Genomic DNA, 16,268 nt, shown 5'->3' on the forward strand with positions numbered 1-16,268 from the left:
GTCAGGCACCAATCTAGTGCACATTAGGTTACCGGTCATTTATTTAAAACCAAACTTGGGGCAATTCTTTTTAAATCTAATGGGCAACTTTTTTTTTTTAAATCTAATGGGAACCCAAGTTAGGCTACAAAGTAAATAAACAACTCAAGCTTCAATACTCATCTTCAGTTCAGAACAGTTGTTATCAGTACAAGATGTCCTTAGTAGGAGGATATACTATGGAAACCATGGTCCCCCACTGTAGCAAACTTGCTCATCAGAGTTGGACGCAGAGTTCCCCTTTTTCTTTTCCTCAGCCCTCATTCCCTACCCCCCTCCCTTCCTGAGAGGCAAACGTTATCTCCTGAGTGACAGATGGTGGGGGGTCAACACAGGTGAAGGCATCCCTGGTTTGGTGCCAGCAGCCTGGGGAAAATGTAACCTTTCTCACCTACGTTCTGATAAGGCCAGCATTTCTCAGAGAATTGGGAAGCACTGACCCAAAACTGTGTAAGCCCCCACATCATAAAACTGACCAGCAGTAATTGAACATTCCTCAGGTCAACTGTATGTTTCATATCATGGAGTATGAAGCTGTTAGTTTAATTCAGAGTTCCCCTGACCCCTCCCAACACAGCGTAGTGAGAGCAACCCCCCTTTCAGAGGGAGTTTTAAAAAGAGACAGGCTAGCAAGCCTGCAAGTTAGAGTGTAACAGATCTCCCAGCTAACATCCAAGGAGGAGATCAAAGAACCTTCCTGCTCTGCACCGTGGATCTGCTTACAAACCAAGGCTTAAATTGGCAAGTAACTTAGCCCTGTAACTTCTTTCCTATTACCTCTTTGCTGTATCTTTATATCCATATATATATATATTTTCGTGACATCTCTTTGTAAATATTTTATTGCACCTGTTTGACTCTTTTAGTAATAAATCTTTCTTTCTGAAAGTGTTAAACTGTTTTTAAGCGCTTCCTTGCAATTCACGAATTCCTGCCTTTTGAAAAGACGCTACTGTGTTTGTTTAATTCACTGCCCAATTGACCATATTGGACAGGTGACTTTTCAATCATTATAGTGTATATTTGATAAAGGGAGTTTCCCAATCTCCTTTTTTTTAAAAAGTGGTGGTGTCAGTTTGAAAGGGTTAGTTGCGTAATTAACCTGACCCAGTAACAAGCGCATTCAGGCTGCAGGCACAGATTGTAGACCATTAGCTGGGCAATCGCTGTGCTGGGTGCAGCTGGGTGTGGCCTTGTTACGTGCGTCCCACCGCGGTTTTAGATCGGCCGGTCCTTCGGTCACGAGTTTGGTGAGAAGGTCTGGGGTCTGACGTCGCGGGCGTGACGTATTATTGTTAGTCGCGGTCGTGCGATTGTCACATGTTGGTGACGGCGACCGTGCGATCGTGACACCCCCCTCTAAGGGATTCAAGTGTATATACAGTATATTTTAATAAAAGAAAAAAAGAGCAAAACTTACATGCGGGGGACCCTTGAAGGGCGGTAAGAAGCTAAGGCTGTAAGGTTTTGTCACAGGTTTTTTTGTGTGCTTATGTCTCAGGAGCCTGTATTCCTTCCAAGCGGCCAACTTTGGCAGCGGATTAAAAGACAGCACACCATAAGAACAGTGCAGTAAAATCTATAAAGTGAAATTAAAGGCTGCAGCTTTTTTAAAAAAAATAAAAAACACATTATACTTATCTGCTCTGTGCAGTGTTGCTTTTTCACTACCTGCTGGAACCCTTTGGACCATGCAGTTGCAGGTCGATTGCAAAGTGGCCCCAATTACTTGAATGGAACACAATTGGCAAGCGGTAGCCCCACCAAAAGCAAAAGGGGGTTTAATTCCTGCTGCGGTGTACACCTTTGGCTAAGAGGGATAGAGATCGGGGAGGTAAAACTGCGACTCGACCGCAGAGTTTTATAACCCTCCCCCCAGCTTTACATGTGTATGAGCCCTAAGGGTGTTACTGCCAAATGCAACTAAGAGCACATTCAAAAGGTGGTGAGGAGGCAATATGTTGCTTCCTCATCACCGGATTTAAAGCGATTCTAAAAGTCTCTTTTTTAAGGGGGAAAATAAGAAACATATCAATACTTACCTACTGTGTGTAATGGTTTTGCACAGAGCAGCCCGGATCCTCCTCTTCTCAGGTCCCCCGCTGGCACTCCTGGCCACTCCCTCCTGCCGAGTGCCTCCATAGCAAGCAGCTTGCTGTGGGGGCACTCAAGCAGGCTCACTCCTGAGCTGCTGCTCTGTCTGTTCATTCATACAAAGAAAGCGCGGCTCGGCCCCACCCCTGCTCTCTCTCATTGGCTCACTGGCTGTGATTGACAGTATTGGGGGGGGCTGCTGCACACAGACGGTTTTTACCTTTTACCTAGAATGCATGAAGGTAAAAAACCTTGAGCCTTTACAACCGCTTTGCTTTTGCTGCAGTGCTAATGAGAATAAACATTTCAACTTGTAAAAATAAAAGTTGTGGAACAAGCAGGATTTTTAATGCAGGAGAGGCATGCTATATCTTTCTTGCATTGTTCCTTACCTGCCTGTACGCCCCACACACGTCCTACACACATGAATGAGCTTCCGTGTGTGCACAGGAGTGTTGTCATCTTGGCCGAACAAAAGATCGGCACCTAGAAGCTGATCCAGTGAAGTTGACAGCGGTGGGCAAAGCTGGTGGGGAGCTCCAATACACTGCAGCACTGGAGTAAAGGTAAGGATAATTCCAAGGGCTCTTTCACATGGTCTATCACACTCAGAAAAGAGATCTGTGGTGGATTCAGATGGCGGTAGAGCAGTGGATGCCAGGCACACAAGAGGAAATTCCCGATGCCTCCTGAAAGCCTGTTTTTTTGGCTTTTTTTTTTAAGGAACCGCAAGCTAAGCATTTGTCTCGCAGTGGCAGTACAGTCTTTTCGACCTCAAAAGGTGGTGCGGCCTATAAAACTGCAAGCGGAGTCAAATTGTACCACCCATTCTTACAATGTTAAAATGTTAAGTGGGTGGTTGGCAACAGACCTTTACTTTAAAGCAGAGATCCACCCAAAAGGGGAAGTTACGTTTTAAGGACTGCTCACCTGCTACCCAATAAGGATTGGCACCTTTGGGGGGCGGGGAGCGGGTACCCTAATTTGACAGGTACCCGCTCCCACTTCCGGTCCAATCGCCTAGGTGATCGGAAACGGAAGGTGTCCTCCCTCCCTGTAGTCTTGTGGGACACGTGACAGGTCCCAGAAGACTACAGGACCATTCATGAAGCGCAGCACTACTCGCGCATGCGCAGCAGGCACCCAACTGTGAAGACGCAAGCAGTCACAGCCGGGTGCCCACACTGAAGATGCCGGCCTTCAGGAATACATGATGGCTGGTGAAACGGGCTGCAAGGGACACACCATGGAATTGTGGGACAGGTAAGTGGCTGTTCTTTAAAAGTCAGCAGCTACAGTTTTTGCAGCTGCTGATTTTTATTTTTTTACAGGGTGAGGGGAACTCCACTTTAACTGCTAAATTGGTGGATAAACAAGTTGCTCTTACAAAAGCAAAAAATGCTTATTATTTTCTCCCATCCCAGACATTCCACACCCTTCTGAAAAATGAAACCGCATTCTCTGTGTGGCAATGCGCCAGGTTCTGGCGTAACATTAGAAATCTTCTGATGTCCCTTTGCTACAAGTCATATCTAGAATAGATGCAATTATGCTGATGGAGCAAACATTGCCTACAATTCAGAACTCTAAATCTAGCTTTGACACTAAGTGGAACCCTTGGTTCCTGTATTTCCTTCCTGTGGTATAGTGATTATTTTATGTACTGTAATTTAGATGCATTATTATTGTTCCACTCTATCATATATTGTCTCTGGGCATATATTCACCTATACATAGGATAATCCTAGATTTAACTTTTATTTTGCTCTGTTTTGAATATTGAAATTGGGTCCATTTGATTGTTCTTTATTTGTATTTTGTACAATTTATATTGTCAATTCTGGTGACAGATGTATGCTTTCATGGATCTCTTTTATTTTTATTTTTTTTTGCATGCACTTACTCTATGCTTCCATGTTTGAATGAAGTTTTTTTTCAATAAAAGTTTATAAATAAAAAGATTTAGGTGGGTGGTAAAAATGCAGATCGGCCTGCTTTTACTGCCACTGGTCTGAAATGGCCCCAATAGGTAAAAAGAGATTATTTCTTCACACCATACAGCTGTAGAATGTAAATGAATTTCAAGTCAAGGCTTAAAATTTCAAGTCCTGAGCTACTAGCCAGGCCTTAGAGTTACTTGCCACCAACAAACACACACAGAGACACCTGTACACACACAGACATGTACATACACACAGAAACAGGTACACACAGGCACATACAGACACATGTATACACACACAGGCACGTACTGACACATGTATACACAGATACATGTACATACACAGAAATACACCTGCACAGGCACATGTACATACACACAAATACACATATGTACATGCACACACACAGGCACATGTACATACATGCACACACATGTACAGATACACACATGTACATACACATGTAAAATTGTACATGCATACAGAGACACACAAACACACACACACGTACACCCCCCCTTCCCCCCTAAAAAGTTGCAGTACTTCGTTGTTCACTCACAGAGCCGGGTACTGCACTCTAGGGGGAGGCAGAGAGCACAGCACACACTCCTTCCTTTGCTTTCACTGCACTCAGCTATTGAGCAGTCTGACGGCTCCCAGTGCCAATAACAGATCCGGCCTGAGCTCTGAGCCTGCTCAGCAAGACGGCCCTGGGGGACACACTTGCACCCACCATAATTTCCACTCGCCATTGGCGAGCAGGTGAGTGGAAATTTCAAGCCCTGGAATAGTACAAACAACATTTTTCCAAATACAAATAGAGTTCAGCAATAAACAAAAAAAACATAATTCTGCACTAACAAGTTACAAAAGGATAGAGAGAGCAGACAGATAGAAGCTTACAGCCTAGAAGAATCAGGAGTAGGACACAAGGTGAAACGATGGGTAAGCAGTATACAAGTGTGTGTGCACAATGTCAGTTAACTGGGGAGAATCTGTGTAGTATTATTACCTGATAAAGCTATCCCACATGTGATTATAAGCTTGCCAGATGAGGTGACTTTTTAGGGCATACCACAAGATTTGAAGAGTTATAATGTACCAAATGGATTGGGTAAGGAAGATTCAGACAAGGATACAGGTTCAAAACAAGCCTTGTGCCTCGGTTCACAGGGATGCGATGTAAGAAACGCAGCGATTCCTGTGCGTTTCCCGCACTGCATAGCAAATTGCACTGTGTTCTGCCATCTGCTGTGGGTGTCAATGGAAAGGTAACCACACCCCAAAAGCAGTGCATTTGCCTGAACCGGATTGCATAGGTATAAACACCCATGTGATCTGGTTCCAAAAAAAAACGCGGTCCGCACCTTTTTGATGTGGATGCGGTGCAATTTGAGCCATCCAAAACGAATGGGCTTAAATCCCGCCGCACAGAACCGAATGTGATTTGACCATCACATCTATCTATATGGCGAAAAGTATGTGGACAACCCTCCAAATTCTTAAGTTCCGGTTTCCAGTGAAGGAAGCTGTTAATGCTACAGCATACAAAGACATTTTACACAATTGTGTGCTTCCAACCTTGTGGACCCAGTTTGGGGAATACCCTTTTCTGTTCCAGCATGACCGTGCACACACCACACACTATATTGCCAAAAGTATGGGAACACACCTCCAAATCATTGGATTCAGGTGTTATAATCACCTCCCTGGCCACAGGTGTATAAAATCAAGCCCCTAGGCATGCAGACTTCTTCTACAGACATTTGTGAAAGAATGGGTCGCTCTCAGGAGCTCAGTAAATTCAAGCGTGGTCCTGTGATAGGTTGCCATCTGTGACATTTCCTTGCTACTAAATATTCCACGGTCAACTGTTAGAGGGATCATAACAAAGTGGAAGCAACTGGGAACAACAGCAACTCATCCACCAAGTGGTAGGCCACGTAAAATGACAGAGCGGGGTCAGCACATGCTGAAGCACACAGTGCGCAGAAGTCACCAACTGTCTGCAGAGTCAATAGCTAAAGATCTCCAAACTTCATGTGGCCTTCAGATTAGCACAACAACAGTGTGTAGAGAGCTTCATGGAATGGGTTTCCATGGCCGAGCAGCTGCATCCAAGCCTTACATCACCAAGTGCAATGCAAAGCATCTGATGCTGTGGTGTAAAGCATGCCGCCACTGGACTCTAGAGCAGTGGAGACATGTTCTCTGAAGTGATCAATCACACTTCTCTGTCTGGCAATCCGATGGATGTGTCTGGGTTTGGTGGTTGCCAGGAGAACAGTACTTGCCTGACTGCATTGTGCCAAGTGTAAAGTTTGGTGGAAGGGGATTATGGTGTGGGGTTGTTTTTCAGGGGTTGGGCTTGGCCCCTTAGTTGCAGTGAAGGGAATTCTTAAGGCATCAGCATACCAAGACATTTTGGACAATTTCATGCTCCCAACTTTGTGGGAACAGTTTGGGGAAGGCCCCTTCCTGTTCCAACATGACTGCACACCAGTTAATAAAGCAAGGTCCATAAAGACATGGATGAATGAGTTTGGGGTGGAGGAACTTGACTGTCCTGCACAGAGTCCTGACCTCAACCCAATAGAACACCTTTGGGATGAATTAGAGCGGAGACTGCGATCCAGGCCTTCTCATCCGACATCAGTGCCTGACCTCACAAATGTGCTTCTGGAAGAATGGTCAAACCTTCCCATAGACACCCTCCTAAACCTTGTGGACGGCCTTCCCAGAAGAGTTGAAGCTGTTATCACTTCAAAGGGCGGGGCCAACTCAATATTGAACCCTACGGACTAAGACTGGGATCCCATGTGTAAAGGCAGGCGCCCCAATACTGTTGCCAATATAGTGTGTGTGTGTGTATATATATATATTTATATATATATATATATATATATATATATATATATATATATATCTCAATCATATACATACACAGTGTATATCTATCAATCTGCAAGAGGATTACATCATTACTGTTCAGGAAGAATAGAAATACATTTCTAATTTTACTTGGTACTTACCAGCTATACAACTGTCATCTGAGATTGGTACATCAAGATATATGAATCCTTTATTATAAAGGCCTAAAAGACATAAATGAGGTCTGTTAACACCAAATAAAAGGGAGTAGAGACTAAAATCAAAGAAAATCAAGATTTAAAGAGAGTCACTGAGTGGTGATAGTATTTCATGAAGCAACTATACCAACTTACACATAAATGCCATCAGGGATAATGGATACTGACATAATCTGGCTGCAGAGGGACATTTGCTGCACATCAGATATGCTATATACAGAAATGTGATCCTTTCAGCTATATGCACATCAATGTTAATATATGCTACTTTGAAAACTTTGCTGTCATTTAGAGTGATGGAGCTTGAGAATAGTATGAGTTATTACCATAGGTTTTAATTTTTGTGTAATGTTGTATAATATAAAAAAAAATATGAGTAGACAGAAACAGTTTCTTGGAGACTGGTAGTGAAGGCCTCTTTACGTGGCCCACAAGAGCGCAGACCCTGCAACTGGGGCAGTGCGCAATTCCCAGTATGACATTTGAAGGATGGTATTTACGTGTATACCCTTCAGGCAGTCTGCCATCGATTTGTATAGGCTGGTTGTACGATCTGTCACTCCCGGACAAAGAAATACCCCAAATGTATGCAGTACAACCCTTGCAGTCATGTGCTGGAGGCCTAGGGCCACGTTTACACCTGCTTTACTCTCTGAGGAGCAACCTGTGTTCAGGTCCCACTTCAGAGAGCATTTGACAGGCAATGAGGAGGCGGTACTGCCTTTCGTGTGACAGGGGTATACTTTCTGCCACAGCCGTGAAGCAAAGCATTGCAGCAGTGGCATCTGTACACCCCCAGCCACTGCCTCTGTATACCCCCAGCCACTGCCTCTGTATCAAAAGGGGGAGCAGTTGAGGGAGGGTAAAAACGTGAGGGTGGATTTAGCTGCCCCCTCAATCACAAGTGTAAACAAGCCCTAAAAGAGACTTGCTGGTTTATAGTCTGGTTTTATTAACCAGGTCTTTTATGTGTAAGATAGTACAGTTCTTTAACTGCTTCCTGACCACCCTACAGCAGAACTACTGCTACAGGGTAGCAGGGATGCGCAAAATCACATATATATTGTGTTTTGCATTTTTGCACGCGCGTTTTTGAATTGCTTTTTTTCTTGAGCTTTTCTTTTTTAACACAAAAGCGCTTCAAAATCTGCTCAGTGTGAAAGCGGCCTACTGGGCTGAAAAGGTGCTGAAAATAAATTCATATTATTATACAGGATTTATATAGCGCCAACAGTTTGCGCAGCGCTTTACAATATAAGGGAGACAGTACAATTACAATACATTTAAGTACAGAAGGAATAGGAGGGCCCGGCTCGTGGAGCTTACAATCTAAAAGAAGGGGGAGGTGATACAAAAGGTGATAGCTGCGGGGGGTGATCTGGTGGAGGTGATTCAAGTACAGTTCTTAGGTGGAGGTGGAGTAGGCTTCCCTGAAGAAGTGAGTTTTCAAAGATCACCTAAAGGCAGACAGGGTGGGGGCTGACCGGACATGCTGTGGTAGGGAGTTCCAGAGGATGGGAGAGGCCCTGGAGAAGTCCTGGAGGCGAGCGTGGGAGGAGGTGATGAGGGAGCTAGAGAGGAAGATATCATGGGAGGAGCGGAGCGGGCGATTTGGGCGGTATCTTTGGATGAGGTCGGTGATGTAGTTAGGGGCAGTGTTGAGGATGGCTTTGTAAGCTGTGGTTAGTATTTTGAATTTTATACGTTGGGTTAGTGGAAGCCAGTGGAGGGATTGGCAGAGAGGGGCAGCAGTCGCTGATCGGTTGGTAAGGTGTATGAGTCTAGCAGCAGAATTCATAATAGACTGAAGGGGGGATAGCCTGTGTAACGGTAGACCAGTGAGGAGGGAGTTGCAGTAATCGAGGCGGGATATAACCAAGGCGTGGATAAGTTGTTTTGTGGTGTCATTGGTAAGGAAGGGGCGGATTTTGGATATGTTCCGGAGGTTGAGGTGGCAGGATTTAGTCAGTGATTGGATGTGGGGCCCAAAGGAAAGGTCAGAGTCTAGGATTACGCCTAGCACCCTGGCATGAGGGGAAGGACCAATGGTTGTGCTGTTGATCTTAATGGTAAAGTCATGAGTGGGGGATCGGGAAGGAGGAAATATTACTAGCTCAGTTTTTGAAAGATTGAGTTTAAGGTAATGATGTGACACCCATGCTGATATGTCGCTTAGTAGATTTGTGATACGTGAGGAGATTGAGGGGGGTGAGCTGGGGAGTGGAGAGATAGATCTGGGTGTCATCAGCATAGAGGAGGTATTGGAAGCCATGGGAGGTTGTCAGTTGGCCCAGGGAGGAGGTATAGAGAGAGAAAAGGAGAAGCCCAAGAACAGAACCTTGGGGTACACAAACAGAAAGAGGAAGTGGAACGGAGGAGGAAGAAATGTATGTGACAATGAAAGTGCGCTTAGAAGGGTAAGAGGAGAACCAGGAGAGAGCAGAGTCACGGAGGCCGATGGAGTGGAGTTTACTGAGGAGGAGCGGGTGGTCGACTGTGTCAAAGGCAGCGGAAAGGTCAAGGAGTATGAGTATGGAGTAATGGCCGTTGGTTTTAGCAGTTAGTAGGTTAAATTCAGGCTATTATTTAAAAAGTCGAGTACAATACAATTATACAGAAAAAAAAAAATACATATACATATATATATATTTTTTTTTTTTTTTTTTTAACGTCCATTTTGGGTTCAATTTTCAGCCAAATGCATTCTGAATTTTCAGTTTCGGTCCAGAACGTTTATTTCAGTGCACCACTTGTGAATACATGTGGGGGAGCTTTTACTTGCCAAAGGAATGCCAAATGCTTAAAACCAAACTCAAGACAATTTTTAATCGGCAAACCTTTTACCTGCCAAAGTATTTCTATCTACCAGTAGCCACAGACTGATGAGGTCATCACTTTGTTCAGCATATTTGCATGCAGCACACCTGGGGGTTGATTTACTAAAGGAAAATAGGCTGTGCACTGCAAGTGCAGTTGCTCTAGATCTGAGAGGAACATGCAAGGAAAATATAAAAACAGCCTATTTGCTTGTACATGACTGGATGAAAGAAATCAGCTGAGCTTCACCTCATTTCAGAGCTTCCCCTCCAATCTAAAGCAATTGCACTTGAAGGTACATGTGCGGGGCACAGCTTATTTACCTTTAGTAAATCAACCCCCTGGTTGGCTATTCCCTCTACCAGTCTGATCTCTGTATTATAGGGAACTGCAAGAGGCTGATACCAAGTCAAAGTAGGTATCCAACGTAGTTGCATCACAAAAATACATTCAAATAAAAAATTTTCCCTTGCAGTTGGGCTGTGCCTGCACTGCAAGGGTTAATTGCTTGTTTATGTCTAAGGGAACAATAAAATGAAATATACTTGCCTGATGGATCCTCCGCTCCTCCCCACAGCTAGACTGATCCCGCAGATTCTGCACCCCAGCACTCTAGGGTCATGACACCCAGACCAGAGCAGAGTCCATAGCCCTGTTCTGGATGTGAGGATGCCGAGGGACAGTCCACCACTGGATCGTGGGGGAGTTCCAACTCCCCCTTGACAAAATGAGCTATTAACCCTTGCAGTGCGGACATAGCGCCACTGCAAGGGTTACATTTTTTTCTACCCGGAGCCTTAATATTATAATAATGAAAATAGAGCTGCATTAATATAACTCTTTTACATGTGTATGGAGTTAAACTTCACTTTGTGTGAAGAAAACACAAGGCTTTTGTAAAGGAATGAGGGGAAGGGAAGGGGAGAGTAAACATGATCCCCGCAATAGCTGGAACTGGCAGTCGCAGCACCAGAACAGGAGTACTGGCTGTGGTATCCGGCATGAATGAAATTGTCATTTTTTACAGTAAGCAGCAGCCATCCGGACCTATGATATTTATTGTTAAATTGTGAAGTTTTCAAAAGAAAAACATTTTTTCTTGGAGATTCACTTAAAATTTACTTAAAATTTCTTCCTGATCCTCGAAAGTATTTTTGATCCCTCAAACAACATCCTTGTTATCTCTTACAAACTTGGAAACCCCTTTTAAGCCCCTTTTTTATTCACTAAACAGTCAGGTTGTAATGTATGTGGCCATCATCAGTCATCATGTAAGGTGGATACTGTAGATCAGGGCTTGAAATTTCCGCTTGCTCACTCACCAAATGTGAGGGGAAATCCCTTTGTGGCGAGCACAGATGAAGCAGGTGGCTTGCAATGCGATCCCCAGGCCCCGGGGATCGATTTGCGTTCCACTTGCGCTCCAAACCTCTTTGTGAAGTCGACTTCCAGGTTCCGACTTCCGGTTTCTTCTTCGCCGCCGTGGGGGACACAAGGAGAGGCCCTGGGGATCGATTTGCGTTCCACTTGCGCTCCAAGCCTCGTTGTGAAGCCGACTTCCAGTTTCCAACTTCCGGTTTCTTCTTCGCTGCCGCAGGGGACAGGAGGAGAGGCCCCAGGGATCGATTTGCGTTCCACTTGCGCTCCAAGCCTCGTTATGAAGCCGACTTCTTCTTCGCCACTGCGGGGGCCACGAGGAGAGGCCCGCTCTCCACCGCCTTAGGGGACACGAGGAGAGACCCGCTCTCTACTGCCTTGGGGGACAATAGGCCCGCTCTCCACCGCCTTGGGGGACATGAGGCCCGCTCTCCACCACCTTGGGGTACACGAGGCCCGCTCTCCACCGCCTTGGGGTACACGAGGCCCGCTCTCCACCGCCTTGGGGGACACGAGGCCCGCTCTCCACCGCCTTGGGGGACACGAGGCCCACTCTCCACCGCCTTGGGGGACACGAGGCCCACTCTCCACCACCTTGGGAGACAATAGGCCAGCTCTCCACCGCCTTGGGGGACACGAGGCCCGCTCTCCACCGCCACCGTAACTATTATGTTTTTTGACATTAAAATAAGCACTTTTTCTTACGCAATACTTCTGTAAACTAAACTTACATCCTATAAAAGAGACTTTAGTTACTAAAATCTCTTTTTAAAGATGCAGGAGATAAACAAAAAAAATACAAAATATTTACTACAGGTTTAAAGCTGTAAAACTTGATATTTTGATCTCACCCTATTTCTATTAAGCTATTGCTGTTATGTTTAAATTGACATAATAAAGCTATGTTATAATTGCTGTTTTTTATATTTTGGACTCTTTATTCTAAAGAAAAATGTAATTTCATAAGCTTTATGGGGACGTGGTTGGGGGCAGAGCTGGAGGCGGGGTTGGGGGACGGGCTAGGGTGGGGTTGGAGGCGGACCTGGGCAAGGTTGGGTGGGGCAACTGGTGGAGAGTAAGGTTTGTGCCTGGCTAGTAGGTCTAGACTCTAAATTTTAAGCCCAGTGTAGATATTGAAACTATGATGCCAGTACTTACTATGAACAACGTTGTACTCCAGAGAACCAGCCAGCTGAGGCCCAGAGTCAATGATCTTATCAATAGCTCTTTTCTCTGCTGTGCTACAGATCTAGAGAAAAAAAATGGAGTGCAAATAGGTCAGTGTAAAATCTGCAAAAAGGGGTAAGAAAGAGTGGGAAATACACTTTTATAAAATTATATATATACACACACACACATACATAGTTAGGTCCATATATATTTGGACACAATTTTCATACTTTTGGCTCTGTATGCCACCAGAATAAATTAGTATGAAACAATCCAAATTAATTTTAAGTGCAGACTTTCGGCTTTAATTCAAGGGGTTGAACATAAATATCAAGTACAGATCTTAGGAACTGCAACCATTTTTATACTCAGTCCCTCCATTTTCAGGGGCTCAAATGTAATTAGGCAATTGAATATAATCATAAATAAAATGGATTCTCAACAAAATATTAAAAATTTACTTTACTGGCAATGACTGTCTGGAGTCTGGAACCCATGGACATTACCAAAGACTGGGTGTCCTCCTTTCTAATGCTTTGCCAGGCTCTAACTGCAGCTGTCTTCAGTTGTTCTTTGTTTGTGGGTCTTTTCTTACTTTAGTTTTGCCTTCAGCAAGTGAAATACATGCTCAATTGGGTTGAGATCAGGTGATTGACTCGGTCATTGCAGAATATTCCACTTCTTTTCCTTCAAAAGCTTCTGGGTTGCTTTTGCAGTGTGTTTTGGATCAGTGTCCATCAGTACCGTGAAGCGCCGTCCAATCAACTTTGCTGCAGTTGGCTGAATCTGGGCTGACAGTATATCTCTAAACACTGCAGAATTCATCCGGCTGCTTCTGTCTTCTGTCACATCATCAATAAACACCAATGACTCAGTGCCACTGGAAGCCATGCATGCCCATGCCATCACACTGCCTCCACCATGTTTTACAGATGACGTTGTGTGCTTTGGGTCATGAGCTGTTCCAAGCCTTCTCCACACTTTTCTTCCCGTCATTCTGGTACAGATTCATCTTAGTTTCACCCGTCCAAAAAATGCTTTTCCAGAACTGGTCTGGCTTTTTTAGATGTTTTTTGGCAAAGTCTAATCTGGCTTTTCTATTCTTCAGGCTTATGAATGGCTTGCATCTTGTGGTGAACCCTCTGTATTTGCTCTTGTGAAGTCTTCTCTTGATTGTAGACGTTGACAATGATACGCCCACCTCCTGGAGAGTGTCCTTCACTTGTCTGGATGTTGTGAATGGGTTTGTCTTTACCATAGAGAGGATCCTGCGATCATCCACCTCTGTTGTCTTCCGTGGACGTCCATGCCTTTTTATGCTGCTGAGCTCACCAGTCTGTTCTTCTTTCCTCAGAATGTACCAAACTGTTGATTTGGCCACTCCTAATGTTGCTGCTATCTCTCTGATAGATTTGTTTCATTTTTGAAGCCTTACAATGGCCTGTTTCACTTGCATGGACAGCTCCTTTGAACACATGAGGTAGGTTCACAGCAATAGATTCCAAATGCAAATACCACACTTAGAATCAACTCCAGACCTTTTACCTGCTTAATAGATGAAGAAATAATGAAGGAGTAGCCCACACCTGGCCATGAAACGGCTTTTGATTCAACTGTCCGATTACTTTTGGTCCCTTGAAAAAGGGGGGATGGCTACTCTCAAGAGCTGTAATTGCTAAACGTTTCCTCCAATTTGGATGTACATACCCTCAAATTAAACCTGAGAGTGTGCACTTTCAGCCCATATCCATTATATAACTATAGCTTGAATATGGACCTAACTGTAAGAGTAGCCATAATTCTGAATAATTTCTTAATCAAGATGAATCTACTGTGTTTTCTAAGGGCAACTTCAAAGCTGAAGCGTAATGTACACATATCATACCTTCCCTTGTCTCCCACTCTGAACAACATGAACATTTTTCAGTCACTTTAATTTTAAGAAATACCTCTTTTTAGCACCGTTTACTTTTTTTTTTGTTTTAAAGTGTTACTAAACCCACAACAGTAAAATCAGTGTGTATTTGCACTAAAACATGCTTGTTATACTGACTGTGGAACCTAAGGGGTTAAACCTCTGCATTGTGTAAAAAAGAGGTTTGATCCTGTCTTCTCTGATCCTCCCGTTCTTCTGTTCTTCTAATGTCCCCAATCCATCTACTGATAGTACAGAGCTCTAAGAGTCACTCTAGCAATACACACTAAACTGAGCATGTGCAGAGAGTTTTTTTTTCTTTGGGAGGGTGCATGTGATCAGCACAGAGCCAATCAATGCTGTCCACACAAAGGATCAGAGGTCATGCAGTCTCATAGGACAGTCATAGCAGAATGAAAACGCCTACAAGCTTTAACCAGTGCTCAGCTGGCCACTGAAAGAAGTCACAAGACTGCGCTAACTGCTGATGAGAACAGGTATTTAGCAGTTTATATTTACTACAATAATTGCATTTCTATGTTCTGTGTACTGTGGGAGACCAGATATAGTGAATACAGGATGCGGGGTTTAGTAACATTTTACTTGTGCTTCATTCATGTCTCTGCACAGTAGCATAGCATAGCACTTTTGCATTTCTAGATATCCTTGTGGTCACTGGCGTTTATCCACTGTGAAACCACATATACTGTGAACGAGCCCTCAATCTTGGGAGTCACCCCAAAATATAACATCACATGGCCAAAACAGCCAAATTTGGCGACTGCCTTCTCAGGTCTACGAGTACCTTTAGGTTTCCTCTGATATTCTGAAATGCTGAATGACAAGTGAGTTGGTCACACTCATTTTTTGTAATACTTTTTTTTTTTTTAGTACAATGTTATACACAAAGAACTTGATTTATCTCCTTCAGCCATAATACTGTAGTCCATACCTTGATGTCATCTTCAGTGATGTACCCAGACTGCACCACCCACCAGGGCTCTACTGTGATCTCTATCGGCTTCACTGGCAGCAAGTCACGAGCGGTTTTCCTCCTGAAGAATTTCTATTATGAGGGAGACATACAAAATATGGTTTAAGCCAATGTCTAACATATCACTCTGTGATACAAAACAGTTTAGAATTGTTTAGAATACTTGCCTTAATGGCCCATTCACACTAGAAAATGCACATCTACTGCATGTTTGCATTCAATCAACGTTTTTGTGCACGTTTACATGCAGTTGACGCACGTTTTTCTATCTGCATTTGTCTTGCGAGGTCACATTCTTATTTTTTTCCTTGGGCTTCTATGTGCACTGCGATGCATTGCAGTGCATTTGCATGCAGTTACATGGGTTTGCATGCATTTTAGGAAAATGCAGCATGCTCTACTTTTTTTTTGTCTGCACCGCATTGGTGTGAACTATGCCCATAGGATAGCCTGGATTTTGGACTATCTATGCCACGGGTGTCAAACTGGCGGCCCTCCAGCTGTTGCCAAACTACAAGTCCCATGAGGCATTGCAAGACTGACAGTTACAAGCAGGACTCTCAAATACAGAAGCATGATGGGACTTGTAATTTCGCAGTAGCTGGAGGGCCACCAGTTTGACACCCCTGATCCATGCAGTTGAAGTGCATCCGAAAATGCATCCAACTGCACCTGTTGTGAAAGAGCCCTTCCTGTCATAGCCCTGCTATTCCATTCACTGCTGCTGCTCTTCCAAATTCTCAGTACCTCCGAGTATATAGAACCAAGTGTCACTTGACTCCCTACTACACAGTGCTGGTGGCTAATGACCACAGCTATCACATGGGGGT

General features: G+C 44.1%; 1 protein-coding gene across 3 annotated transcripts in view; it reads right to left on the reverse strand.

Annotated features, from left to right (window-relative positions):
- Window positions 1-16,268, reverse strand: part of FAM91A1 (family with sequence similarity 91 member A1) — a 135,169-nt gene that overhangs the window by 65,473 nt on the left and 53,428 nt on the right. For all 3 annotated transcript variants that reach the window (XM_089677525.1, XM_089677524.1, XM_089677526.1), the window contains 3 exons: window positions 15,397-15,510; window positions 12,518-12,608; window positions 7,109-7,171 (listed from right to left, as the gene is read on the reverse strand). In XM_089677525.1, coding sequence (XP_089533651.1) covers window positions 7,109-7,171; window positions 12,518-12,608; window positions 15,397-15,510 — 268 coding nt within the window. The remainder of the gene's footprint in view (window positions 1-7,108; window positions 7,172-12,517; window positions 12,609-15,396; window positions 15,511-16,268) is intronic.

The sequence above is a fragment of the Staurois parvus genome, unplaced genomic scaffold (assembly GCF_062004578.1).
Source record: "Staurois parvus isolate SC_StPar_1 unplaced genomic scaffold, SC_StPar_1.0 ptg000187l, whole genome shotgun sequence".
NCBI lineage: Eukaryota > Metazoa > Chordata > Amphibia > Anura > Ranidae > Staurois > Staurois parvus.